At 39.4% G+C, this 27,073-nt stretch overlaps 2 protein-coding genes across 2 annotated transcripts; one reads left to right on the top strand and one right to left on the bottom strand.

Moving 5' to 3' along the window:
• Positions 1–103: 103 nt before the first annotated feature.
• rdh14b (retinol dehydrogenase 14b) lies at positions 104–6,092 on the bottom strand. The gene is made up of 2 exons (XM_030721508.1): positions 5,579–6,092; positions 104–3,269 (listed from the first exon to the last, which is right to left on the bottom strand). Exons 1-2 carry the CDS (start codon positions 5,930–5,932, stop codon positions 2,652–2,654), a joined length of 972 nt encoding a protein of 323 aa, XP_030577368.1. The 5' UTR covers positions 5,933–6,092; the 3' UTR covers positions 104–2,651.
• Positions 6,093–11,002: 4,910 nt separating this feature from the next.
• On the top strand, positions 11,003–26,586 carry LOC115773952 (interleukin-6 receptor subunit beta-like). The gene is given in 17 exon segments (XM_030720911.1): positions 11,003–11,415; positions 14,599–14,862; positions 14,965–15,094; positions 15,188–15,360; positions 15,460–15,578; positions 16,871–16,897; positions 17,978–18,158; positions 18,918–19,000; positions 19,117–19,309; positions 19,446–19,610; positions 20,156–20,257; positions 20,352–20,495; positions 20,582–20,722; positions 23,034–23,118; positions 23,293–23,374; positions 25,433–25,816; positions 25,818–26,586. Coding segments are annotated over 17 exon segments (2,349 nt in total). The 5' UTR covers positions 11,003–11,360; the 3' UTR covers positions 25,839–26,586.
• Positions 26,587–27,073: the final 487 nt, after the last annotated feature.

The raw sequence follows: 27,073 nt of genomic DNA, 5'->3' as shown, positions 1-27,073 counted from the left end.
TGCAACCATGCTGAGTCACTAAGAAGCTCTGCTTTTTCACTGTTGGAAATTTTTTTAAATAGGTTAGTAGAGAAGGATTTTTGCCAACCAATTCAGAACAGAGAGGAAGTTTATTTGTGTTTTCCCAGGAGTCATAATCAAGAAAATACTACAGTATAAGGAAATGGATCATATTTTGTGAATGTTTGTGATATCTAATACACCAACTTAAAGCTACTAAAATACACCAGGGTATACTCTTCTTTGATATATTAAAAGTGTCACACCAAGCAGTGAATAAACAGGGGTTGGACAAAATACCTAAAATATAGAGCTTGATTGTACTAGTCAGCAGATATTGTCCAATTGCTTGACCAAAAAAAAAATCCTTATCTTTGATGATGACACATATTCACCTTGGAATTGTTTCATTAAGCTTATGTTACAACACTTATTTCCATCCAGAGTTGTATTCATTATTTTTTTTTTTGCCAGGATCTTGTATTGATGCTGGGAGAGTCAAACGGCTGAGTCAAGTCTTCTCCAGCACACACCCAGAGATTCTCGGTGGGGTTAAGCTGTGGACCCTGCGGTGGCCAATATATGTGTGAAAATGACGTCTTATGCTCTCTGAATCACTCTTTCAGAATTTGAGCCCAATGAATCCTGGCATTGTCATCTTGGAATACGCCCCGTGCCATTAGGAAAGAAAAGTCCACTGATGGAAAAACCAGTTCATTCAGTATATTTAGGTCAGCTGATCTCCTTTTTTGGGTAAATAACATTGCTGAAACTAGACCTGACCAGCTGAAGCAACCACAGATCATAACACTACCCCAAAGATCTGTAAGGTAAGCACTTCATCCACCTCTGTTCTTACCCTGATGCATCCATCACTCTGCAACAGGGTAGGGTAACCACTCTCATCAGACTCATCACACCACATGACCTTTCGTCCATGGCTTCAGAGTCCAATCGTTGTGCTTTGATCTCGGATCACGATCACATTTCCTTCTTGAAGATGATGGTTCACCATCATCCTTCCAGCTTTTAATAATACACTGGATGGTCCTAAATTGATTTTAGTAATTTCATGAATCGTTTTAGTTGTTTTCTTTGCCTGATGCAAGCTAATAATTTGTCCAATGTATGTTTGAGAGTCCCTGATGTAAAGCACTTTTTACAGAATATAGTGCAGAAAAAGATGTTTGTGGTTATAAATGGTGTCATTACATAGTTTTTGAGCAGACTGACTCCATTGTTTACAATACTCTCAGCACTGTATGCAGCACATATACTTAAGTACCTAAAATCTGTAATAAATACTGCTACGGCTGCTCAGTATTTGTAGAAACTGTGCCATAGATCTGCTACTTCCACTCTTTTTAATGCATTAGCTTCTCAAATCTGAGGATTTGCTTCTTTTCTGATATATCGCTGTGGACTTAAAATATTTGAGTTTTGGTCTGTTGTTTGAGAAATGTTGAGATTCTGAAGGATACTTTGATAATAAAATGGCTGGCTGCAGTTATCCTCTAAATACCCTTCGGTATTATTCGAAAACAGCTGGTTTTTTTAGCAAACACAGGCAATTGAGTAATTCCAGAAATGCTCTTGAATTTATTCTAATGCATTTAAACTTTAAATAGTAAAAAGGAGACAAGAGGACTCAATCCATCCACAGCAGGGAGTCACAGCACAACAGCAGCTCACCAATATGCATCGCTAACCTTCCTGTCCCAGCTCTTCTACACACAGCAGAAAGTATTTACACTTCAAACACATCAAGATGAAGGAAACTGGATTAACAGCTATCACTCCACCACCTCCCATTCGTTTGCACAGCAAAACAGATGCTAAAGCATGCACAAATTTAGCTTTCCAACACCGCAGCTGAACCTGAAACAGATACGTGTTTCACTCCAGGATTTGCAGAGCACAAGCAATGAAGGAAAAAAAATGTGACAACTCAGCTTGGCTTTGAAGAACACAAGGAGGCGATTCGTTCGAGAGTTTGCTCCCTTTGATCTGAGACAGCGTTTCTGAGTCTTGGTCAAGACGCAGCATTGTAATCTGTGTGTTATATTCATTATGGAATACAGCAAATTAGCAAATTTAGAGTTAATTTTCACATTTGTTTGTGTGAAATGTTTCTGTCTAAGTAGTTCTGACAGGAAAATGTTTCTTCCCTTACTGAGAATCTTTCAAAGGAGTGAGTGTTTTATTTAATGTATTTACATGCACTTATATAACCCCGCTACAGCTGTCTTCCTCTAGTAAGCTGATTTCTTAAATAGTGTGTAAACTGGAAAGTTTTTTGGTTATCAAGAATTAGGGAGAGGTGAACCTGGAGGGTTATTGAGAAAAAAGATCACTTCGTGTAGCAGTGCTTCCTTAATTTGAAGTATCACTTTGAAAGGCACACGTTTAAATTAAACTCTTTATACAGTCTTTAAGCTTGGTGGCACTCTTGCACACAGACCACTATCCCACTTCACTGGCACAATATGCTGTTCAATTAATGTTCTTATCCCCAAGATGGAAATAGTTTTTTTTCTTTTTTTTTTGCAAGCAAACTCTTGGAGAATGGTGTCTGTGGGGCTGCAAGAGATTAACTATGGTCCAAGAACACTTAAGTCCCCCCCAAGTCCATCCACAGAACTGGACTCTGCTCAGTCAGCGAGTCCAACCATCCTCCTGCTTATGTCCCACAGTTTCTTGGCTGCCTCCTCATCTGTGGCTTTGGGTAACAGCTCCTCCTCCTCGCAGTTAGCGAAGCACTTCCCTGACACTCCCTCCACCTCTGGGGAGCAGGCCAGATAGAGAGGAGTCTGGGCCCCCTCCAATGGACTCTTGAAAAAGACCAATGAGGCGAGGTGGAACAGCGGCTTTGCCAGGAGGGGGATTTGAACATGTCTGCCTAGTCTGGTCCTCACGATGCCCGGGGTGAGAGCATTGACTGTGACCCCCGTCCCCTCGAGCCGATGGGCCAGCTCGAGTGTGAACAGCAAGTTGGCCAGCTTGCTCTGACTGTAGCAGAAGGCCTTATTGTAGTTATTTTCACTGTTCAGATCATCGAAGTTGATCTGGCCGTATTTGTAAAGTTTAGACGAAACCACAACGATGCGGCTGGGAGCTGAAGCCTTCAGGAGATCCAGCAGTAGGTGAGTGAGGAGGAAGTGACCCAGGTGATTAACACCGAGCTGCATCTCAAAACCATCGTCCGTCTTTGTGTAGGGACACTGGTAGATACCGGCGTTGTTGATGAGCACGTCGATCTTGGATTCCTCCTGACAACAAAGATATATTTTAAAAATTTAAGGCTCCAAATAAGGCTTTATTACAGTGTCACCTGCATCCAGAGGCATACACTGTCCATATGCACAACAAAAGACAACCAAACAACTGATACTATCAGACCATTCCTGCTTCAGAATGTGTAGCTGTGGTGTGACTATGTGCACGAGCATGACTGGTCTGAATATAATTAAGGCAATCAGTCTGTATTAGTTCATTTATCAGAAAATTGTGCATTTTCATGTCAATTTTTGCTCATTTGAGAAACAAAAAAGCATTTTATGCTTGAGTAAATAAACCCCTACTTACAAAACTTATTGAAAAATATTTTTTATTGCAATCCAAGTGATTTTCCTTTGGGGGAAAGCCAAAACCTCTAATTAATGTAATTATTTTAATAAAACTTAAACTATAGCACACTTTTGGGTTACGGAGAACTCCCTGAGACACCCAGTGGTTATATGGAGTAGCTGTCAGCAAACTGCCAAAACAAACTCCTGACTACACAACTAATGTTAACACTTAAACTACTTTGACTTAAACTATGAAAATGCTTACTATAATATTCAATTCAAAAGCACTTTATATTGTAAGGTAAAGACCCTACAATAATACAGAAAAACCCCAATACTCAGATAACTCCCTGTGAGCAAGCACTTGGCGACAGCGTGAAGGAAAAACTCCCTTTTAACAGGAAGCAACCTCAGCAAAACTGGGCTCAAGTAGGTGCAGCCATCTGATTGGTTGGGGTGAGGGGAGGGAGACAAGATAAAAGATACACTGTGAAGGAGAACTAGAGATTAATAATAGCTAATCGTTAAATGCATAGTGGTGTATAAACAGAGTTATAAGAGTTGACTGAAGAAGAAACACAGTGCATCATGGGAAGCCCCCAGCAGCCAAGGCCTATTGCAGTATAACTAAGGGAGGGTTTCAGGGTCACCTGATCCAGCCCTAACTATAAGCTTGATCAAAAAGGAACGTTTTAAGCCTAATCTTAAAAGTAGAGAGGGTGTCTCCTGAATCCAAATTGGGAGCTAGCTCCACAGAAGAAGGGCCTGAAAGCTGAAGGCTCTGCCTCCCAGTCTACTTTTAAATACCCTAGGAACCACAAGTAAGTCAACAGTCTGAGACCAAAGTGCTCTATTGGGGTGATATGGTACTATGAGGTCTTTAAGATAAGAACCATGAAGTAATAAATGCATGAACTAGTTTTTCAACATCACTATGAGACAGGATGTTTCTAATTTTTTTAAGCCTGAGGATACAATTTTTTCCTCATGAAACTAAGATGGCATTATGTATTTACCCCCCTTTAATGTCTATTACAGTAATGTGTAAAAGTCTAGAGCCACCTGACATCATTTTAGATTTTGGAAAGAAAATGGGAAATATGTGGGGAGATAAAATTAAAAGTAAATAAGGTAAAAACAGAGGTTGTACAACGCTAATGAACTTGAAAGCATTGGTATTTTTATAGATTTAACTAATGAAATGGAAACAAATTGTGATGTTGCCACAGGCTGGTAGTAACAAAGTGATTAAACATACAATTTAAAAGTGGTTCTTTGCTGTTTTGTGTAGGCACTACATTTGTTCATCCCTTTAGTTAGGTGCCTTTTTCATGGTTGAATGATTCATAAGTTAGTGGCTTAACAAACAATTTTCAGACGAAATTCCTCTGAAAATGGTCAGATACAAGGACTGGACTGAAAATGAGAGAAAAAGCTGCCAAAGTGTAAAGAAAAACTTGAAAGACCTTCAGAAAGCCTGAAGAACTATTTCTCAAGACCACTTAAAAACATTACAAAAGATTCTGGCTCCCTGACAACAAAATATATAAAAAATGAAGGGTGGCTCAAGATTTTTTGTGTTTGGCCATCCTTTCAGCTCTTGTGTGTCTAAGCACACAGAGTATTGTTTGCTGTATAAAGTGTAAAGCTGCCTGAGGAACATGTGATATCAGGCCACATAAATGAAATACCTCAATCCTCTTAAGGCTCACTGTTACAGTTAAACAGTGTTAAGGTACATCTTTGAAGAAGCTTACAGTAAAATAGGACCTTAAATCTAACATCTGCCAGGACACCCACATTTCCAGACTGGCCCCTGTGGGACAACAGTGTACCTGCTTCTGTGGTAAATGTGGGTTTAAGGGCCAATACTAAAGTTCAGCACCAAGGACAGCCCCCTTAGATGCGAGGCTCTCTTCTGTTGAGGTGGACTCGATAACAAACTGCACCACAGCTGGTAAATAAACTAAAAACATCTCCACTCCTGCTCTGTCTTGGCTCTTATTTACCTGAGTCACTTCCTCACAGAAATTTCGGACCGATCTAAGAGAAGCCAGGTCCAGGTGTTTGATGACCACCTCCCCCTGCTCTGATCCCGCTTGCTTCTTGATGTCCTGGGCTGCCTCCTCGGCGCTCCTTAGGTCTCGGCAGGCCATAATGACCCGGGCATGGAGCTTCAGAAGCTCCCCAACCAGGGCCTTCCCTATCCCGCTGTTCGCCCCGGTCACGATTACTGTCTTTCCTCGCATAGTATCTGCTGGATACCGGAGCAATTTAACGGCTTTCTGACGCGGGAATAAACGGCGCATAAGGAGCAGGACCCCACCGCCGACAACAGCGGCAATCAGAAAAGGAGCGGACATGAAAGCTGTGATGGGTAACAGGTCGGTGAGAGAAACGGTGGATTCTATCAGTAGCAGCTGACCGCGGAAATAATTATGGTTTAGCTTCCACAGCTTGACCAGCAGTTTTGTTTAATGTAAAGTGCTACATATATATATATATATATATATATATATATATATATATATATATATGTATATGTGTATTCTTAAAACAAGCACACAAGTAGGCTGAAAACGTTAGTAAGCTAACTAAGTTAGCAACCTTAGCTATTTCAGAGGGTCACATCAAACACCTTCCGGGGTATTTTCGTAACAGAACCAATGATATGCTACGCTAAACGCTACACCAGTTTGTTCTGACCGAAGCAAGCATAATTTTTTTATTTTTCATTTTATTTTTTATAAAGGTGTTGCCTGTCGACTACTGCTATTAATGGAGATTATAAATGTCAGAATTATTACTTTACCCTTTTGTTTTTGAAAAGTTAATTTTCGGCGATATATGTATCAACCACTAGATGGAGTTATATGAAAACAAATCAAGGAAAACTGACTGGACTCTATGACGATGATGAGAAGTACTTCAACTAATATTTGTGAAATTTTAAAATTATTTATTTTGGTTACAGCAGTGAAGTTATTATGAAATTTAAAAAAAAAAACAACAACAACACCCAGCAATAATAATAAGGGGGATAGCATATGGTATGAAAGATTTCCAATGTGTGTCCTTATGGATAATTGAAAGAGAAAAGGTGCCCTTTCAGTAAGTGGTATCCATGATAACTGTTAACTGACCTCCTCTCCACCATAGCTTCAAAATTGTCAAGTTTGCAGCCAATCACAGAGCCAGCCCTCCTGATCAGTTCAGTCAATCTGTTGTGTCACCAGCTCCAGTGCCGGTCCCCCAGCAGACCACAGTAAAGTACACGATGCCACAACTGACTGATAAAATTTCCATCATTTTGCTATACGCACTGAAGGATCTCAGCTTCATTACGAAATGGAACTGGCTCATATCCTTTTTTTTTTTTTTTTTTTACACCCTCTGTTTATCTGCCAGGTCAGCCTGCTGTTGGTGTGGATGCTCAGGTATTTGTACTCCTCCACCAAATCAACATTCTGTCCCAGGGTAGACATGGGCTAGGTAGCCATCCTCTGCCTGCTGAAGTTGATCAGTATTCAAAAAGAAGATTCCTCCCCCCACAACACTACACAAAAAGAATCCACTAGTGCTCTGTACTCCTCCATCACTAATCCATTCAGCCACTAGAGAATCTTTAGTGTTTCTGTAGATGGTGTGACCCAGAGTTGTACTGAAGGTCTGAGGTGTACAAGGTGAACAGGAATGGAGACAGCACAGTCCCCTGTGGAACTCCTGTACTGGACATCATTAAATCAGACAGAGATCCACCCAGTCTCTCATACTGCAGCCTGTCTTTCAGGTAGTCAGTAATCCAAGAGATGATGGACATGTTTACTGACATTTCCTGTAACTTTTCTCTCAGTAGTGGCAGCTGAATCATGTTAAATGCCGTTGAGAAATAAATTAAGCTGATCTTTGCTGCGGGAGTAAGCTCTCTGCAGCATGTACATGATTGTATCATTCACTCCCAGATTTGTTCTGTATTCAAACTAAATCTGGGAATGGATGATGACAGTTAATAGAGCAGTTCACCCATCACTAGATTATTCACCTGCTCAATGCCCGAGTTCAGAGCGCAGTGAGCTGTAACCAAAGGTGTAACAACTCTGTGATAGGCCCAGGTGCAGGTATTTTTTGGGGGGCCTTACCACTACCGTGAGCAAGCACACACTGTTATGATGATCCTTACAGGCTAGACGTTTTTGTCCCTCTTCTTTTCTTCTCTCTGTTTGAGAAACTTCTCTCTCTAAGTTGTAGGTGGAGTTGTGCACTGGAGTTCCTCGCTGGCCTCCCTCTGGGTGAAATCTTTTCCCGGACAGTAACTTTGCTTGCTGTTCGAGAACCATTTCCCAAGCCTGTCTTCCTGGATCCCAGCTCTCCCGAAGAGATTCACAAACACTGCCAGCAGCACTGACCTGAGCCTTCAAGCCAAACTCCATCCCTGCATTGCTGCTCTCTCAGCTGTTCTAGAATCTTGCTTGCTTGCCAATAATCCCTCCAGAAACTCTGTCCAAGAAACAAACAAGTAAGGACTCAGAACTGATTTAAAATATTGTAAAATAACTTCAAACTCACTGTGACTGTTCCTAACATGTTCTTTCTGGCAGAGCTCCCATATGCACCCCTGTTGAGAAACTAGAAGTCCAAACACTTAACTTCCCTCAGTGAAATCATTATTGCTTTTTGAAAAACACTGTAAAACTGCAGTCAGCCTGTAGAGTCTGCTCCTTGAGTCCTCCTTAAGCCTAAACATGACAACTAACTTAGATTCTTTGTCTCTCTCTTGCTCTCTCATACACACATGCAGAGTGTGTGCTGTAAGCTGTGACTAATACGTGTTTCATTTGCAGACCCAGAAAAAAACAGTCCTCTTTCTGGACCTACAGTGTAATGCTCCAAAAGGATGATGGCCAAAAAATGTGAAGCATTAAAACTTAAGAAATCTGTTCTCTCTTCATTCTGAAATTAAGGGCCCTGCATCAGTGCTAGGCTGTGCTAGGTAGTTCTTAACCTGTTAGTTGTGTTCTGATCACCTTTTTTTTTTTTTTTTTTTTTAATTTAAATTTCTTAACAACAGACTTATCTTAGTTGCTACTTTCTCTCCTTTTCTTTCGATTCTTTGATCTTTCTTTGTTGGGTAAAGACGTGACTCTCAGTATGCAGTAGCAGTCCGACAGATTCAATTAGCTGTTCTCTGAAGTTGAGTCCAGCACGGGATGGATTCAACTATTTAGTTTCATCAGAAAGCCTCCTCTACTTTTTGGAACCAAAGTTCATTCATCCAACCAATTGTTTCCTGCAGTTAAATTGTAAAAAAATTAAAACAAAACCAAATTTTTCATTCCAAGCTGGCATTGTTTATTGCTTTTCATCTCACATCACCACTTTATGTGTATGTCTTTGGGAGGAAGCCAGAATACTTGGAGAGAATCCTACATGGAAAACAAACTATGCTAGCCCCAGAAGCAAGGAAAGTTTGAAGAAATTTTCTCGCTGTGAAATATCCAATTTGAAATTTTTGCCCAGGCCCCAAATTATCCTAAATATTCCCTGGGAATATGCAATGTGCTACAGTCACCAAAGCTGGCATTTTGGTCTGATGGCATTAGAGTTAAAATCATGAGGTCATTAAATGAAGATTCAGCAACTGACTCTACAAACAAAATGTAGTTAGGCAACATAGTGATAACGTCCTGTTTTCTCTGCTTAATATTTCAAGTTATGTAATACTAACATAAAAATGACTGGCCCTGTTTCTGCAGTGTAACATTGTGAATGCATTACATTTATGCTCTCACAACATTGCATTTCATAAAGTTATATAAAAAAAACATTACCCCAACTTTAGTATAATGTACATTAGTTTAAAAAACACACACACACACACACGCATTGTATCTACGTTGTTCTATAACAACGGCAATGTTGCTGAAAAGTCTCAGCGTAATCTGGTTATTTTGCAACCACAGAGCAATGTTGTCACAATGTCACCAGTTGGTAATGTGGTAATGTGTTTTGTTTTTTTTGTGGGAGAGGACCACTTCATGCCAACCTAACCAACCAATTTAAGAATTTAAGGATGAACAGACTGACATTTACATGCTTAAAATAATGTAAATGTAAAGTGTTACCCAAATAACCCAGGAGAGAAGGGAATGTTGATGTTCATCATTTCAAATAATATTCTCTAAGGTTAAAACTTTAACCAAGCCTTAACATTTTGAAGATGTGTTGGGGACATTATTGGGGTAACAGACTACCTTAAAGCATGCTGCTCTGTCCACCCTTAAGCTGTTTGATGTTTCATAGTTGGCATTTTGACATGCAGGGGTGCAGTAGTTAGTATAGTCTCCACTCAGCAGGAACCCAGTTCTCTCCAGGTACTCTGGCTTCTTCCCACATTCAAAGACATGCTTAATTGGTTAAACTGTGATTTTAAATTAGCAACACCTGTGACTGGTTGTCTGCCTCTCTATGGCAGCCCTGTGATAAACCTGCAGTGTACCCTGCCTTAAAACAAGTTGGTTTAAAAACTTTTACAATACAATTAGAACAGAACATTTTCTAACAGTGTTTGGTCTGATGAGTCTTGATTTGTGCTGCAAATTGGATGGCAGGGTCAGAATTTGGCGTTAACATGAAAGCATGGCTCCTTTCGGATTGTGTTCAGGTCAGGCAGGTGATAGTGCAATGGTGTGGGCACACTTTGGGCCCCTCAGTACTAACTGAGCATAATTTAAACACCACAGCATACCTGAGCATTGTTGCTAACTGCATCCTTACCTTTCCCACTGTCATGTAATGCTGTGGAAGGCAAGGCAGAGGACCCCAATGCACCCAAGGCAAAAAGCTTAATTTTAAATGTAAGCTTTATTAGCAGACATAGAATAAAAGAAGGGCTAGTCAGGAGCCAGCAGCACAAACTTCCACTCACTAACAAAAACATGACTTCACTCATCTAAACATGAGCAAACGCATAGACTGGAATCCAGGACATGAGCCACACAGCAGGAACAGATGACAAGGACACAACAACAAACAGCGGAAACTCAGGAATTAAATACAAGAAGGCTGATGATGGCAGCTGGGAACACAGGTCAACAAAATAACACTAATGGCGAAGGGGAGCAGAATAGAACCCAACACACAGGGAAAAGAAGACTATCAAAATAAAACAAAGTGAACAAACAAAAGCGTAGACTCGACACATGAGGAGGCACAGAAGGAACCACAACATAACCAAACAATTACAAGATTGAAAAGTAATGAAAGTAAGAAAGGCTGACACAACCTATAACACAGCAATGCAGAAAATTAAACAAAGGAAGCTCAAAAGGAAATCAAAGACCAACTGAAAATCCTGGGTCACTAGACCCAGGCTCATGATACCCACATACATTGATTATCTGGTTTACCGAAGGTCACGTGTGGTTCGCGTGTCTCCGGAGCCGGGGAGGGGATATAATAAATAACGGCGCTCCTTTCGGGCCGCTGCGTGAATACATGCTGGAATAATCAAAATCTGCAGGCAGTCGACAAGTTACTTCACTTCCTCTTTATCTGTCTGTCTTTCCAGTTGGGTAATACCTCCCGTTTCTTTCAGGGTTTGCTTCAGTTCCTGTTACATGATGGCTGAAACAAAGCGTTAGTTAGGAAAATGTAGCGGGGAGTAGGGTGCAGTTTGTCGCAACAACCTCGGTAAGAGCTGTTGGGGTGCTTTCGTGTTGTGGAGCAGCTGAATAACTGTCAGTTCTAAGTGCATTTAAAAAGCGGATTTGTCTGAGGTCACGGGATAAAAGGATGTATGCCTCTGTATTTATATTCATCCTGGCTGGAATCTCATCCATTTGTGCTGGTAAGGAAATTTATATATATATATTTATATTATGTGTCGTGTATTAGGAAAAAGTAACATGTTGAAAACATTTCCAGATATACTGACCAGTTAAATGCAGTTCTGGACGCTATGGGAAATGCCCATTTTGTTTTACTTTCAGTACAGAAAGGTAACTACTTCTGCATGGGTGTTTTATTTAGAGAAGAATTTCCTAATTTAGCTACAATTTTCCAGCATAACGCCCTAAAATTATTTCACTCGTTCAGCATTTTAAATTATTATTATTTGAAACAGCACATTTGCTTTGCATGGGATCTTTTTTTTTTTTTTTTTTTTTAATTTAAGAATATCTTTAATAACTCCTTTTTGTTCTAAAAGCAAGAATTCAGTCAGATGATAGTCATATGTGGCTCCAGTGCTTTAATAAAACACCTAATTTTTAACCAAAGTGAACAGAGCCTGGTGAAATGTCTTGACAGTTCTTTTCTGATTACTGAAAATCAACAAATCTTCCACATGCAGGACATCTGGAAAAATATCTGTCTAAATATTGTCCACGAGGCTGGGGAGATAGAAAGAAATAATAAACGTATGCAGTGAGAAGACTTTATTAACAGATTTGTTCCTTTGTAGCTGGTTATACCTATGGTGGAAACGTCTCTGATTATCCACTGCCTTTCTTTATAACATACTATAACATTGATCCCTTTGGATAAGTTCAAGTATATTAAATAAATATAATAAAGTTATCAGTAAAATGTACTTCAATTATTCAAAGTAGAAGTACTCATCAACAACTACAGGTTTGTCCCAGTAGTTTGCCAGTCTGGGAAAGCACTTTCAACGGTCCAGAGTTTCCTCTGATTGTTGTTCTCTGGGTCTCAAACATGAATCTTGAGAACAACAGGTTTAATCTTGCATTTTATTTTTAAGCTGAACTTTTATGAAATCTGAAAAATGCATACCTTAAAAAAAACAAAAAGAAAGAAAGAAAAGAAAAGTCTAGCACACTTTTTCTCTGGTATGTAGTGGAGTGTAAGCAAGAAATGTATAAAAATGGACAAACTCAAGTAAAACAGCAGTGAGATGGGCTTGCAGCTGGCCTCCCTTGCAACGCTCACTGGTTAGATCAAACTAATATGAACGTAATTTCATGTGATATTTTTGTGCTTCTGTCAAGTCACCGCATCGATCCTGATTTATAAGTTCTGTAGAAACTGTGGGCAAAGTCATGGCAGGGAGCAGTGTACATATGCACATACCCAAGAGAAAAGCAGCTTGAGTCAAACCTGATGCACGACTGCACTATGTATGTTTCAGACAAAATAGTTTTGATTAACAAGCAGGAGGTCTAATAATAGATTATCCAGACTCCATAAAGACATCAAACTTAAAAAAGCTGGTGTATGGATTGTTAAAAGTTTTGTAGTAACTGTTGATATGTGACCTCTGATCTTCAGTTGAAGACTGTTTGTTTTTTTAAAACCGTTGACCAGACTTGACTCACTGTTGCTGTTTCTAAGCTTTCTAAGCTTTTAAGTCATTCAGAGCAAATGCTTATATATGGAACCATGCCAGTCATTACAAATGAGTCAGAGTGCTAGGGATCCAATTTTCTGAGAAAGAAATGTCAAATAATGGAAATGCAGTCACTGGAAGTGATGGCATAAGAGCGGCCACTGTTTGTAGCCTGTAGTCCTGTTCATATAGCAGTCTCATTGCTTCGTCAGCTTTTTATGTTGTTGCTGTTGTTGTAATAAAGTGTCTTGAAGAGCTCATGTACATGTACTACTAATGCAAACTTAAGTCTTTCTGTGGCTGCTTCAGATTATAAGCTTTAAACCTGCAGCTGTTTGCTGAACAGCAACAGGAAGTGTTGTGTCGCCAAGTTCAGTGGCTGACCTTATTGTTTGAAACAATAGTGACTGTGAATTCCCCCCCTGAGATGTTCTGAAATCTGTTACAGTAGCAAGGTGACCAGTATGGCAAAAGGCTGCAGGGGCCGGGGGTTGATTGTGCCCTGGGTCATTTCCTGCAGGTTATTCGCCCTCGCTTTCTCCCTACTTTCCTGTCTATTTTCTACTCCTATCCAAGAAAATTAAAAAAGCCCAAACACTAATTAAAGAAGAATGAAGGTTAAAGCTTCACTTTTTAGACCTGAAAGGCACATCTATATTTCATACTGCGTGTGGTGACGACCCATCTCATCTCAGCATTAATTACCTCCACCCATTGGTTTATTAGTCTACACAAAAATCTACCAGGCCATTTTTCATCAGTTAGTGCAGTTAAATTGTAACACCTGTAATTTTCCCCCCATGGCTCATCAGTACATCTGAAGTAAAGAGCCACATGTATAATCTAGACAATAAAAAACGCTCAATATCCTGAGGATGTGTGCATTCTGCTTTGATGACTCAGCCACCAGATCTTATCAAGCTAAATCACAGTTAAACATTCATCAGAAGCAAAAATCTGAGTCACTGTTGATTGTCTGATGTTGTTTTCATCAATGAATAAATCAGGTGTTAAGTGTTACGTGGAAAGAGCCTGTCAAAGCTGGGAGTAAAATACAGCGTCATCCTTTAAGAGGAACTTATTTACTGGATGGAATAAGCAGTGACACGAGCCTTTCCAGGTCAGAAAACTAACCTGGGCATGAACAGTGCTGTGCTGCAGCATGCTTGGTTTCCAAATTACAGAAAGAGCCATCAAAGAAAGGAGGATTTGTGTTTCAAATCCTGCTCATGTTTATTTTGAACTGTTGACACACCTTATATAGTCTCTTATCCTCTGAAGGGAAAACAATGTCTGGTTCATCACTGTGTGATTGAAACATAGCCTGACACCAGTGTAAAAACCCTCTATACAACGGGAAGTGCGTGTTAAATACAAAAAAAGGGGGGGGAGTACACGAACAAGATCAATGAGAAGGTTGTTTTTCCTGTTTTTATTTATTTGCTAACATAAGCTAACTGTCTGCTCATTCCAGTTTTTGTTATAGAGGCAAGAGGTTTGTTTTAAACATCTTATTTTCTTCTGCAATGTTATCATCACTTAAAGCCGTGGTTCCCAAAGTCAAGAGTGCTGTGGCCCACCTGCTGTACCTTCGTGGCCAACAAGGGGGATGCGGCCCATACGATGGGAACCACTGACTTAAAGAATTAGCGGGCAGTTTAATAAAATTATCATTTCCTCCAGGGCAAAACAACACCTGCAACGTTTTCCCTAAAGATAAGTACATTGAGGTGGGAGAGAGCATCACGATAACGTGTCAGAGCTCGTGTATTGATGGCAAAATCTACTGGACACTGAACAACGTGAAATTTAACAGCCTGTCAAAAACTTTGAACTCCACACACACAGTCCTGTCACTGAGCAACTTCACTCACCCCAGTGCGACATTGCAGTGCCATAGCGCAAAGACTCACCAAGTCATTGGAGGCACCACCATCGGAACATACTGTGAGAAGTCATTTTCTTATATTCCTAACATTGATATGGTTTTTTTTGTTCCCGGAGCAAAATGAAATGTATGACATTAATAATTTGATTTTTCTTCTGCAGCAAAACCCAGAAATATATCATGCACCTTGCATCACACATATCAAGAGGAGGCTGGTGTGCCAGACCTCCTCACATGTACATGGGAGCATCAAATGCATCTCTCAGTGGCAGTAACCTATACTGTAGAAATGTAGGTTCTGTATTTTCCTCCTCTTATGCATTTATTTTTTCTTTGTTTTACTGTTTCTTCATGTATTTAAAAGAAAAAATGTTTTTCCTTCAGTTTTTTTCATTTGGAGCGTGAAATGATTCTACACTGCAAGTCACAGGAAACAAAATGCACATTTAAAGAAGTCATAGCCTCTCCAACTGACAGTGTCACTGTTTGGGTGAATGCCAACACTGATGTTTGGAATGTTTTCTCTGACAATTGCACATTTAAGCTACGTAACATCTGTGAGTGACATAATTTACATTGTGTAAAAACTATATTTATTAATATGTGTTAATGTTATTTTGTGTTTTAATGATGCTGCCACTGTTTCTTTACCTCAGTGAAAACTCTTCGCCCAAAGGAACTAGATGTGACAGAAAAAAACCCAGGGCACCTCGTCGTTAGCTGGAAACGATTATCTCCCTTAGACCCATGTGACTGTGAAGTCAGATGCAGTAAGGTACGTTTCTCATTGACAAACATGCGCAACTGGCAACCTTGTGGCGAAAACAAGAATCAGTTATGAAACTGCCAAAAGAATGCTGAATTAAACACAACGGCTTCAATGACAATGATCACAAGTTACATAATTTTCATAAATCAAACAATAACTGAACCAAAGGTTACATCAGCCTCGTGCCAGGAAGAAAAGATTAAAAAAGGAAGTCACGAAAATGTGTCATCTCCATCTACAGTCATGTGAAAAAAAAAAAAATTCACAGGACTCAGTGCAGTCCTGTGAGAAAATACGTGCAGTCCTGTGAGAAACTACATACAGCCATACTGCTTCCACAGGAATTAAGAGGGTGGGTAGCAGCTGTGCAAATGCATTAGATTAACTGATTGCCAGCAAGTGTGAGCACCTCTATAAAAGTAGAAGCTTCTGGTCTGGAGCACTCAGGTGCGTGTTAACATAATCCTGCAGTGTTCCCACAATGAATGTCCTTTGGACAGATGAGACCAAAGTGAAAATGTTTGGCCATAATGGACATCACCTCGTTAGGTGAAAACCCAACACAGCATCAGCACAAACACCTCATAGCAATTGTCAAGCACGGTTGTGGAGGGGTGATGATTTGAACTTGTTTTGCAGACACAGAAGCTGATCACCTTGCAGTCATTGAGTTGACCACAAAATCCTCTGTTTACCAAAGTATTCTAGAGTCAAATGTGAGGCTGTCTGTCTGACATCTACTGTAAAGCTTTGCTTAAACTGGGGTCATGTCACAGGACAATGACCTCAAGCACAAATCCACAACAGAATTACTAAAATGCTGCGGCTGGACCTTAGGAGAGCTGTGTATAAATAAATGGCCTCAAACCTCCATGAACTGAAGACCTGGTATTCATACAGATACCAATTGCTTCATGTTACTGCCATTAAAGGTGGTTCTACAAGCTACTGAATCATGGGATTTATCTCAGTGTTATTTCATAGTTCTGCATTTGAGAAAGTTAGTTTAGTTAGAAGCATTAATGCTTCAAAATATTGCCCAATATGTGCCTGGATTCATTTAAAAATTCCCGTCAAGTGGAAAACCTTCTTCAAGAAAGATTTTGACCTACGTGTTACTTGTAGAGAGCAGACAACTCCTATCTTTAGGTATTTGTTTGGTCAGAGAAAATGACAATTTGTGTAGACCGTAGTGAAAATAAGGTGTACAAGCTCTTTATGTTTCTGGCAATATGTTTGTCAGTTTTTTACCCTTCATGGCTGACTGGGGCCTTTTTTTTTTCCCCCCACACTTTCAGGTTTCAGCTAAAGGAGAAATTGTAGAGGTAAGGAAACATTGGCGTGTCTCAAACCCTAACCCTTTCCCTGGCAGATGCACAGAAAATTTTTTTGAAGAACTTTAAACCCGTTAAAGAGTTAACTGATTCCCCTCCCGAATTTTGGCAAGTGCCTTGTAGAAGCAGTATTTGAGGAATGCAGGAATGAAAAAAAATTGCCGCACAGCTAGCATGACAGCTACCTTTCTTTGCAATAAACTCATGTGAGTTCCGCAGTTTATTGTTTCTGCATCGCTGAAGGCAACATCAGTTCACCTGTAAATCATATATAGGCCTGCTCATAATAGATATACTCTGTGTTAGTCAGGATAAAATAAAGAGAAAATAAATAAATATGTAGTATGCGATATTTCTTTAGCCTAATATTTAAGATGTAGCCATAATTAACTGGCATACTTGATTTCTTAGTACAGTCCTTTTTTCTCCATTTTAAGATATTACTGACATTTAATTTTGATACTGATTTGATTTTCCATATGAATAAAGACTTAAATGATAAGAAAGTAAATGTCTATACTAAGAATTAAAGATATTATAATATTAATATTATAAGTCTGATTTTAATTACACCCCCCCCCCAAAAAAAAGAATCTTCACATTTACAGCCAAATCTTATTTATAAAAATCAATTATAGTTTATAAGTAGGTTGTTCAGAGTTACACATTTTGATAAACTCAAACAGGTTTTTTCACTTTAAAATAAGTACTTTTAATAAATGAAACATTAGGCTGATAGATTACATTTGACGTAGTATTGACATATTGCAAGAAAAGTATTTTAGAGTATCTAAAAGCCGAGTCCCATCCTTTGTGTATTTTATTGCTCCTGACAAAAATGGAAATTAAAGCTACAGTGGGGGTTGATTCTGGCTTTCCAAAGCCAGAACCCCCCCCCCCCCCTTTTTTTTTTTATCCCCCTGGAAAATCAATTTAGCCAAACAAAAGTCTTTATAAAACTTTATTTATTTTTTAACATGTGGGTTATCATTAATGTAGTGACTCTTAGTAAATGCTTGAGTATTTACTGGAACTGAAGATGTTTCTAACAGAAACCTACGTTTCTTCTAGTGTGACCGCAATGAGATCGAAAACACTTCTACATCTATACCAGCTACCATACGTCATTGGTCCATCTTCATTAACAATGTGGAGTCCTGCAGTACCTACACATTTTCAGTCCGCTGTGCTTTGGAGGACGCCCTCTGGAGTGACTGGAGCAAGGAAAAATCACATCTGACCAAACCACACAGTAAGATCTGAGTGCACCCGACATAATTTAGTCACTCCAAACGAGTTTAACTGAGCGTACACTCAGCTGACCTTAGTGATAAAGAACAAAAATGATGACATTGCATTTAAAACCAACGAGGACTGCCAACTTATTATCCATTCATATGATTGGGTGAGCGTGTCCAAACTGATATGTTACTGAGGCTTAATTCAAATTGTCTTTAACATGTAATTGTAACAATTACTCTATTTGAGGCCCTGGGAGAGAATAGAAACAAGGAATGTTAAAGGAATGAAATCTGAAACATTTCAGTTGCAGGTTGGGACTTGAATGTGAAGAAACACCTGATACAAAGTCAAAAGTTTAGTCTGTACTGCAGCAGTGTTAAAGAACTGATGGCAGGTAACACAAAGTTGATGGTCAGTCTACAAGTTCTATGACTAGAATTACTAAAAACGATTTAGCCTGTGATGGACTGGTGATCAGCCAGACGTGTACCCTGCTACTCGCCCTGAGAAAGCTTGGATAGGCTCCAGCGTCCTCTGTGACGCTGAATTAGACAGGCAGTTAAGAAAGTGAATAGATGATGGAACTGCACACTATAAACACACAGTTGTTTGCAGCGGTTACTATGAGCCCCAGGATATTATTCTATGTGTGAACGGTGATCCTGCTTTCTTCTTTCTTGGCTTTAGGCCAAAACCGTTGCCAGTTTTCAAACATCATGATATTGCTGCGTGTGTATAATTGTTTTGCTCGCTTTTCAACCTTTTGCAGAGAAGGGTGTCAGTGTGGACCTGTGGAGAAAAGTGTCTGAACTGGGAAAAAATGGACTCAGAAAAGTTCATGTCATGTGGATGGTAAGGAAACATCTCACTGCTGTCTTTAAACAGCAGATGTGTTTATGCTCTCTGTGTTTATTTCATGCTTTTTGCTCCTTGTGTCGGTTCTTGATCTGACGAGCTTATCCACACAGGTTATTCCTTCAACGTGTGAAGGCACATTTAAATACACCATAAACCAAACGACTGGAGTGAATTCTAAGTTATGTGGCAACACAACTTGTGATGTGGATATAAACCAAGATGCACAAAGAATAACCCTCACAGTCTCCCACGATAAAGGATTTCATGTGGAGAAGTCAGTTTATGTTCCAGCCGTCAGCGAGAGTACGTTTAAATGCTATTAAGTGAACATTTTTAATGGGCAGTCGTAATTTATGCATCAGTTTGCTTCAGTTTAATGGATGAAGGCTTTGCTGTCTTGTCAAGCAATTTGCTTCTTTTCACTCGATCTAATCAGCAGGCCTTCCTGAAGTTACCGACATCCGGACCTCATCTAATGACAACATTATTCAGGTCAGCTGGAAGGCTCCTGTGCAGCCTGTCAGCAAGTATGTGATTGACTGGACCCACAATGGAGGTCAATACTACTGGAAGGAGAGCAGCTACACTAATGCAACACTGTTTGGTAAATTGATGACGGATTGACTGATGAATGTTTAATAAATTCCAAGGGAGCCTTGTGACTAGAAACTGAGTCATGCAGATTTTTTATCGGCAAAGACACGATCCATTTATCTTTTTAGATCTTATCATCGAAAGTTCATGGGTGTGGCAAATAATGGACATGACAGTTGAGACAGTCATTAAAGGCTGCTCCGTAATGCATTATGCATTATGCAGAAAGAGCTTGTTAGTTCTTGAGAACTGTGACTCAAGATGCAGTTTGCGTTGTTGTTTTATGCTCGGTTCTCTTTAAACAAGCAAAGGAACGGCCAGGCTAAATAGACTTACATAAATACTGCTTTAATGAAATAAAATACACTTTAATGTGTTTATCAAGCACATTAAAGCAGTGGCCTTGAAGTGATGCACATACTCACTTTTGAGCTGCGTGGCTAAAAGCTAATCAGAAATAACAGTAAAAGAAGAATTTCTGGCCTCATTAGGCTGGAACAGTCAATTGCTAGTTCTCTGTCATCAATTTTGAGACTGGTCTTCCCCCTCTTACAGACCTTCTGGACAAAAAGCCATACAACATCACAGTAACCCCCCTCATTGATGACAAGACAGGTCAGAGCGCACAAGCTGTTCAGGTCTGCTCCAGATTTGGAGGTATGTCATTCAGATTTATTTATTTTTTAACATGATTCTGAAACGGTATTGTTTTCATGCTGTTACACTGATGTTGTCAATGTGGTTCATACAGATCCAGACGGTATTGCTATCAGAGTTGAAGCTGACCACCGAAGTGCCTCTGTGAGCTGGGATACGACGTCACAGAGTGAATGCAGTGGTGCTGTTATCAACTACACGGTCTATTACTACGAGGGCCAGAACGGACCAGTGCTCAGTAAGCATGCCGCACGCTTGTGTGAAGTTTGCAGACTTTTTTTTTAACACTATGTTTATGATATTTTTTTAATGGTTTTCTTCCAGATGTTTCTGTGGATAGCAAAACAAAGAATGTCTCTTTGAAAGACTTGAATCCAGACACCCAATACACCGTCTATGTCAATGCCACAGCTCTGACCGGGAGAACCAAAAGCAGTGAAAGGAAATTTACAACCAAAAAATTTGGTGAGTAGTCTGTAAGTGTTCGGGCCTGAAGGAATGATTCAGAATGAGCCTGTGAGCAGTTTATCTTGCTGTCACACAACCAGTCATCTTGATACGTCTTGATCAGCTTGGAATCAGCATCACAATCATGCTTTGGCACGTCAGACCAGATAAGATTGTTGTTTCACTTTACAGTGAAAGTGTGAAGGGTGGGGAATCAATTGAAATACAACCAAAAGTTTAAACCATAAGTAAAACACTTTTTCTCATTTTAGTCCTTTTTTTCCCCCCAACCTTCAGATAAATATTTAAATCCAATCAAACATTTGTGAGTTAAGTAAAACTGTGACTCTTATTACCTATCATGAACCTGTGTTTGGCTACAGTGCTTTAAAAAAAAATACACACACATACACACATTTGACTCCTAACCATATTCAGAGCATCCTGATCCTGACATCAGTGCCAAACGTTAACACCTGAAACATAATGGGCCATGGAGAAAGATTTTTTTTTTTTTTTTGGCTTTGATCCAAGATCTTTGTGGTTTCCAACAGTTCCCTAGGCATGTATCTCAGGATCCAAACAAATAGAAACATTCCTGAAAGTCAGAAGTAGGATGCCACAGGAGTTTTACTGCTCTGAGATCCAGGACAGCACTTATTTCCTGATGGCAGAGATGACCGTCATACTTAGTTATTAAAAAATCGATTCCAATAAAATATGTCAAAACACTAACAACTATTGTGGTTACTAATTAGTTGTGAACAGACAGCAACATAACAGCTTCTCCACATGCAGTCATGTTAAATAGAAAGTACATCCTCTTTTAACTCTAAGGATTTATGTATCAGGATATAGTAAAAGTAACAGGGTTCTTAGCAGGTCTTAAAATGAGGTAAATACAACCTCAGATGAACAACAAAAACTTGCACGGTTGCTAGGAGAAATCCTTTTCTCACTAAAAAGCACAGCTTAGGTTTGCAAAGCTGAATCTGACCAAACCACAAGACTTCTGGAACAGTGTATTTTGGACAAATGAGATGCGCATTGTCATGTTTGGCAAAAAGCATATCTGTATAAACACCTCACATCAACTGTCAACACAGGGGTGTAATGTTGGTCTTATTTTTCAGCCACAGGACCTGGACATCTTGCAGTCACTGAGTCAACCATGACCTCCTCTCTATACCAAAGTATTCTAGAGTCAAATATGAGGCCATCTGTCCAAAACCTAAAGCTTGGCCTAAACTGGGTCATGCAACAGGACAATGATCCCAAGCACAGCAGCAAACCTACAACAGAATGAAAGAAAAAGAAAAGAATCAAAGTGTTGCAATAGTCCAGTCAAAGTCCAGACCTCAACCACACTGACATCTGCAGCTTGACCTTAAAAGAGCTATGAATAAATAAATAGCCACAAACCTCAGCGAGCTGAAGCAATGCTGTACAGAAGAGCAGGACAGAATTATTCCACAATTATGTGAGAGACTGAAGTCATGAAGAAAACAACTGCTTCACATTATTGCTGCTACAAGCCACTGAATCATGCAGTGTGCTTAGTTTTTCACACAGTGATTCTGCATTTTTTTTGGCTTAGTTTTTGTCAAATAATGTCACAGCGTGATATGTCATGTGTGATGCTGGCCATCTCAGGTTGTATTCACCTAATTCTAAGATCCTGTAAGGACTAGATATTTTTTGTATTATGTCCTGATATATAAAACCTTAGAAGTGCCCCCCCCTCCCCCCCGCATGACTGCACACAGACTATAATTACTGAAGCTATATATACATATAAACAACACTTCAAAGCTATTTATTTTTATGTACATGTAAATTTTAAATTAGCACTATAAACCATGTGAGGCAAGTATTTGAGAGTGAAGTCGATTAGTTCATTAGGGTGAGAAGTGAGCCATAGAGCAAGCGGTCATGAGTTTGAGTCACCCTTGCGTTCTGAGATGAAAGTCAAGAGGTCTTAATGTCCACTCATCTCATTTTGGAACTATTTTTCAACCATGACTAGATGTTGAGAAAGGCTTGCAGCCAGCGGTTATTCAGTGTCGAAATATTTGTTGATATGCTGAGAACTACGATCCAAACCACTAACATTATGACTCACTACACCAGTATATTAATTAAACTAGATGCCATGGCCTTTTTACTTTGTTGTTGTACTGCTAGTTACTTAAAACGCCACAAATCCAGTTAGTGATTAAAAAAAAAGTGTTTTATGGAGGAACACCCAGTCCGCAATACAGTTCTGAAAAAGTGAATTATCTTTGTGCTCAAGAAACTAATGAAATATCACCTATGTTGTTTTTAACAGATCCGCGGCTCCTTACAGTGCTCATTGTCTCTGGAACCATCGTCATCATCCTCGTGTTACTTCTCGGATTGTGCTTTGCTGTTCAGTAAGTTTCGTTCTCCTTTTTGTCATCGCTGATGTTATTCGGTCTCCTTTGAAATGAAAACACTAAACCAAAAATATTTCCAGGCCACTGTGATGTTAAGACACTGTCATCACATTTAGATTAAATTTCTGGCTACAGAATCTTTCTTCTTTGTGATGTGTGTTATTTATTTAGATGGAAGAAATTCAAAGACAAGCCGGTGCCAAATCCATCTCTCAGTTCTGTGGGCGTGTGGGCGGCGCAAAATCAGCAAAAGGTGAAGACGGTGTCATTATCCTTGGGGTCTAATAGTGGAGTTTGGGGGGGGGGGGGGGGGGGGGGGGGGGGGGGGGGGGGGGGGGGTGTGAATATTTTGAAATGTAGTTCGTGTTTTAAATGTCAGAGTTTGTCTAGTTACTGAATTTTTTGTGGTGTTATTGGTTCTTGTTCTCATTTTATTGTTTTTTATTACTTCCTGTTTTACCGTCTTTGTTTCTTTGTTTGTTTTCTTAAGTTTTACTTCCTGTTTTTCAGATTTTTTTTCTCCATCTGTGTGTGTGTGTGTATACATGAAAATATATATATATATATATATATATATATATATATATATATATATATATATATATATATTAGTGAACGTGAATATAGTATATATAGTATATAGTGAATGTTTCTGCTAAAAGGACTATCAGTAATATGATTAGTTCAGTGAGGAGTGTGAGGATTTTCTGCTTTACTGTGCTTTGTATGATAGCAAACTGAATATCTTTGACTTTGTTGTTTTGAACAAAACAAGCCGCTGCACGATGTTATTTATCGTGCACATTTACTGCTATTTTATCTGTAGAGAAGAACCTGTGATTTAATCAGAAAGGAATTTGCCAGGATCTAGCAGCCAGATGAATAATAATGAAAATAATTAATAGCTGTAGCTGTTCTGAAAAGTGGTTTTCTGAACATTCTAGTAGCTGCAGTTCCAGCAGTGTAAAAGAGACTTATCAGCAGATTAGAATCAATTCACCAAGTGTGTACGTGCACATTTCAATGCAATGGCAGTTGCAATTTTTCTGAGCATCACAAGGTCTGACTTTGGGGTGAATTAGCTGGCAACATTTTGAAAGGTGCTAGGTGGATTGTGGTATACTGTCAGCACACATTTGAATGCTCCAGACTAGCAAATTGCCAAAACTTCTGCATTTCTAGAGGTACTCAGACTTGTTGATGGTCAGTTAATCCAGTGCACTTGATTAGCAGCAGCTAGCTGCAACATATACACTTCATTCCTGTGGGATCAGTGAGGCTGTTCTTTTTTTTTTTCAGAGGACTGCACAGAGTCCTGTGAAGTGTTTCTATTTCACATCAATATTTGGGTGAAAATGAGGCCAAAAGGACTTTAAGATTCTAGTTTAAAGCTTTTAAATGCAGTCTGCAGAGAGCCTGAATGTGTTCTGATGGCACTCAATGTTGAAACATGCTCACGCATTGGAATACAGTCAAATGGTGTCGAGCAACATTTTGAAAGGCACGGTGTCTGAGCGTTCCTTGACATATTTTCCATCATAATCACCTAAGTAAATCTAATTCAATTCAATTCAATTTTATTTATATAGCGCCAAATCACAACAAACTGTCGCCTCAAGGCGCTTTGTATTGTGGGTAAAGACCCTACAATAATACAGAGAAAACCCAACAGTCAAATCTGACCAGGCTTACATAATACCACAGGCCCATGAGTAAAGTATGTCTTAAATGTTTCCATATTTTTATCTTCCGCTTTTGTCGACTGTATTTTGTCAGGTTACAGCTGAAGAATTAGATTTAAAAATCAAATGCAAACTTTGCTGGAATTCCAGCTTGAAATTCAAGTTTGTTGATATGCGTTCATGTGCTGCTATTTATTTACTCGTTGCCATGGTTCATCCTGTTTTCAGATCTTCACTGTTGTTCCTTCTTCACTCATGCATGCTTATCTCAGGGTGAACATATTCAGGGCTGTTTCAGATCTCTGATCAGCCTTCCCGGAGTTTCCCATCTCAGAGTTAATAACCCAAAGTTTGTTGAACCTGCTTTCTAGAACAGCACACTCGCTTCTGTCATAGATTGGGGGGGGTTTGTCATGAACTAATTTATTATTTCATTTACTGTCTTCTTTAATGTCTTCAATCTTCCAGAGGTCCTCAGTGTTGGTTCTGTGCTCACTAATCATGCCCATGTACTGCGCAGCTTTTCATGGCCACAAAAACAAGCCCAGGACTGAGTGTTTATACATGTAAAAGCTGCATGAACCCATCTCAGCTTTTTATTATTTATTATTATGTGTTTCTATCCACAGAGGATCTGCTTCCAGCCGTTCAGTAATCCATCTGAAAGCCCCTGCGACACAGTTTACCCAGAAAATTCTCAGAGCACGCCTTCACTAGTCACAGGCTCTGAAACTAACACAGCCAGTGACTACACAGAGGACTACACAAACTCAGGCATGACTCTTGCTCCACATTTGCAGGATGAAAGTCCTGTAGAACCTGTAGTGATGCCTCCTTCTCCTGGAGAGTCCACTGCATTAATTTCCTCAGAGGGCAGCCCAGTCAACCCCTATCGTAGTCAAAGTTCTGTGGAGAGTCCGGTCCCAAGGGCCACTAAACAGATTAAGCTAGTTTCAGTGAAACAGCAAGAAAAGACACCACTTAAGACTGTGTATGTCACATTAGACATGATTTAAACAAGACCATGGCAGGTGAGGGCACTGGAAGGAAAGGATTTGGAAGATTTGAAGTCATTCAGATGTGAATGGAGGAAAGGTGGTTTCCTGTGTGTGTGTGTGTGTGTGTGTGTGTGTGTGTGTGTGTGTGTGTGTGTGTGTGTGTGTGTGCGTGTGTGTGTGTGTGTGTGTGTGTGGGGGGTATTAAGTTGCCTAGCACTGTGGAACAACAGGATACAAACATATTATTTATAACTATGTATTTGTGCGTGTAGTAGCTGCTTTATTAAGTCATCTTAATGTATTTGGCAACAACAATATGTTTCATTTGATGTGAACTGAATGAAAAGAATTGAGGACATCATTTATCATTTGTTCACCACTGAAAGTATAAACACCATAATGTAGACCCTGTGTTCCCAGGTTTTAGCATTCTAGACATGTTTTACTATGATACCGGTGCCCTTTTTTTGTTGTTGGCTAAAATAATGGAAAAATGTACATTCATAGTCTTTATTATAATAAAAACACCCCTATTTGTGCTGTAACATTTTGTTGTAAATAATTTAGCTATGTATTATAGGTTTCCTGTTTATTGAGATGTGACTCACTACAGTTTTTTTCTTTACCACTTTGTGTGACATTTGTTGCAGTTTAAGCTATATTATTATAAAATAATACAGTTGATAAATATTCAGCATCATACAAGCATTATAAAAGCTGTTCTAAGTCTTGAAAACAGACAAAAATATAACATACATGTGTAATTCCAGTACAAAAGATGAAATAAAGTGAACAAATGTCATACTTCACAAGCTTTATCTGTTGTTTGAAAACAAAATGTTTGAAGTTTTCTACGTGTAATCAATTTCAGAGACATATATTAATGCAAGTAAGGGTTTGCACTCATGCATGTGATGTGCTTGGTACTGATTGTAACTGGTGAAACTACAGTACACATTCATAAGCAAAAGTAAGCAGTACTTCAGTCTGCTGACTGAGTATTTCAGAAAATGCTGATCTACTGGGATTTCCACTCATGATCATTTCTAGGGTTTAAAGACAATGGCCTGAAAAAGAGAAAACACCCAGTGAGCAGCAGCTCTCTGAGTCAAAATGCCTTGATGATGTCAGAGATCAGTGAAGAATGGTCAGACTGCTTTGAGCTGATGGGAAAGCAACAGTAAATCAAATAAACACTCATTTCAACCAAGGTATGCAGAAGACCATCTCTGAATGCACAGCTCGGACCTTGAAGCAGATGGGCTACAGCAG

The sequence above is a fragment of the Archocentrus centrarchus genome, chromosome 24, assembly GCF_007364275.1.
Source record: "Archocentrus centrarchus isolate MPI-CPG fArcCen1 chromosome 24, fArcCen1, whole genome shotgun sequence".
Classification (NCBI taxonomy): Eukaryota; Metazoa; Chordata; class Actinopteri; order Cichliformes; family Cichlidae; genus Archocentrus; species Archocentrus centrarchus.
This window is presented reverse-complemented; position numbering and strand designations above follow the sequence as displayed.

Excerpts from the sequence above, each read along its gene's own strand:
- rdh14b (XM_030721508.1), bottom strand. The coding sequence starts at position 5,932 with ATGTCCGCTCCTTTTCTGATTGCCGCTGTTGTCGGCGGTGGGGTCCTG. Across the intron at positions 3,270-5,578 it reads TCTGTGAGGAAGTGACTCAG|GAGGAATCCAAGATCGACGT; the intron begins GTAAATAAGAGC and ends CTTTGTTGTCAG.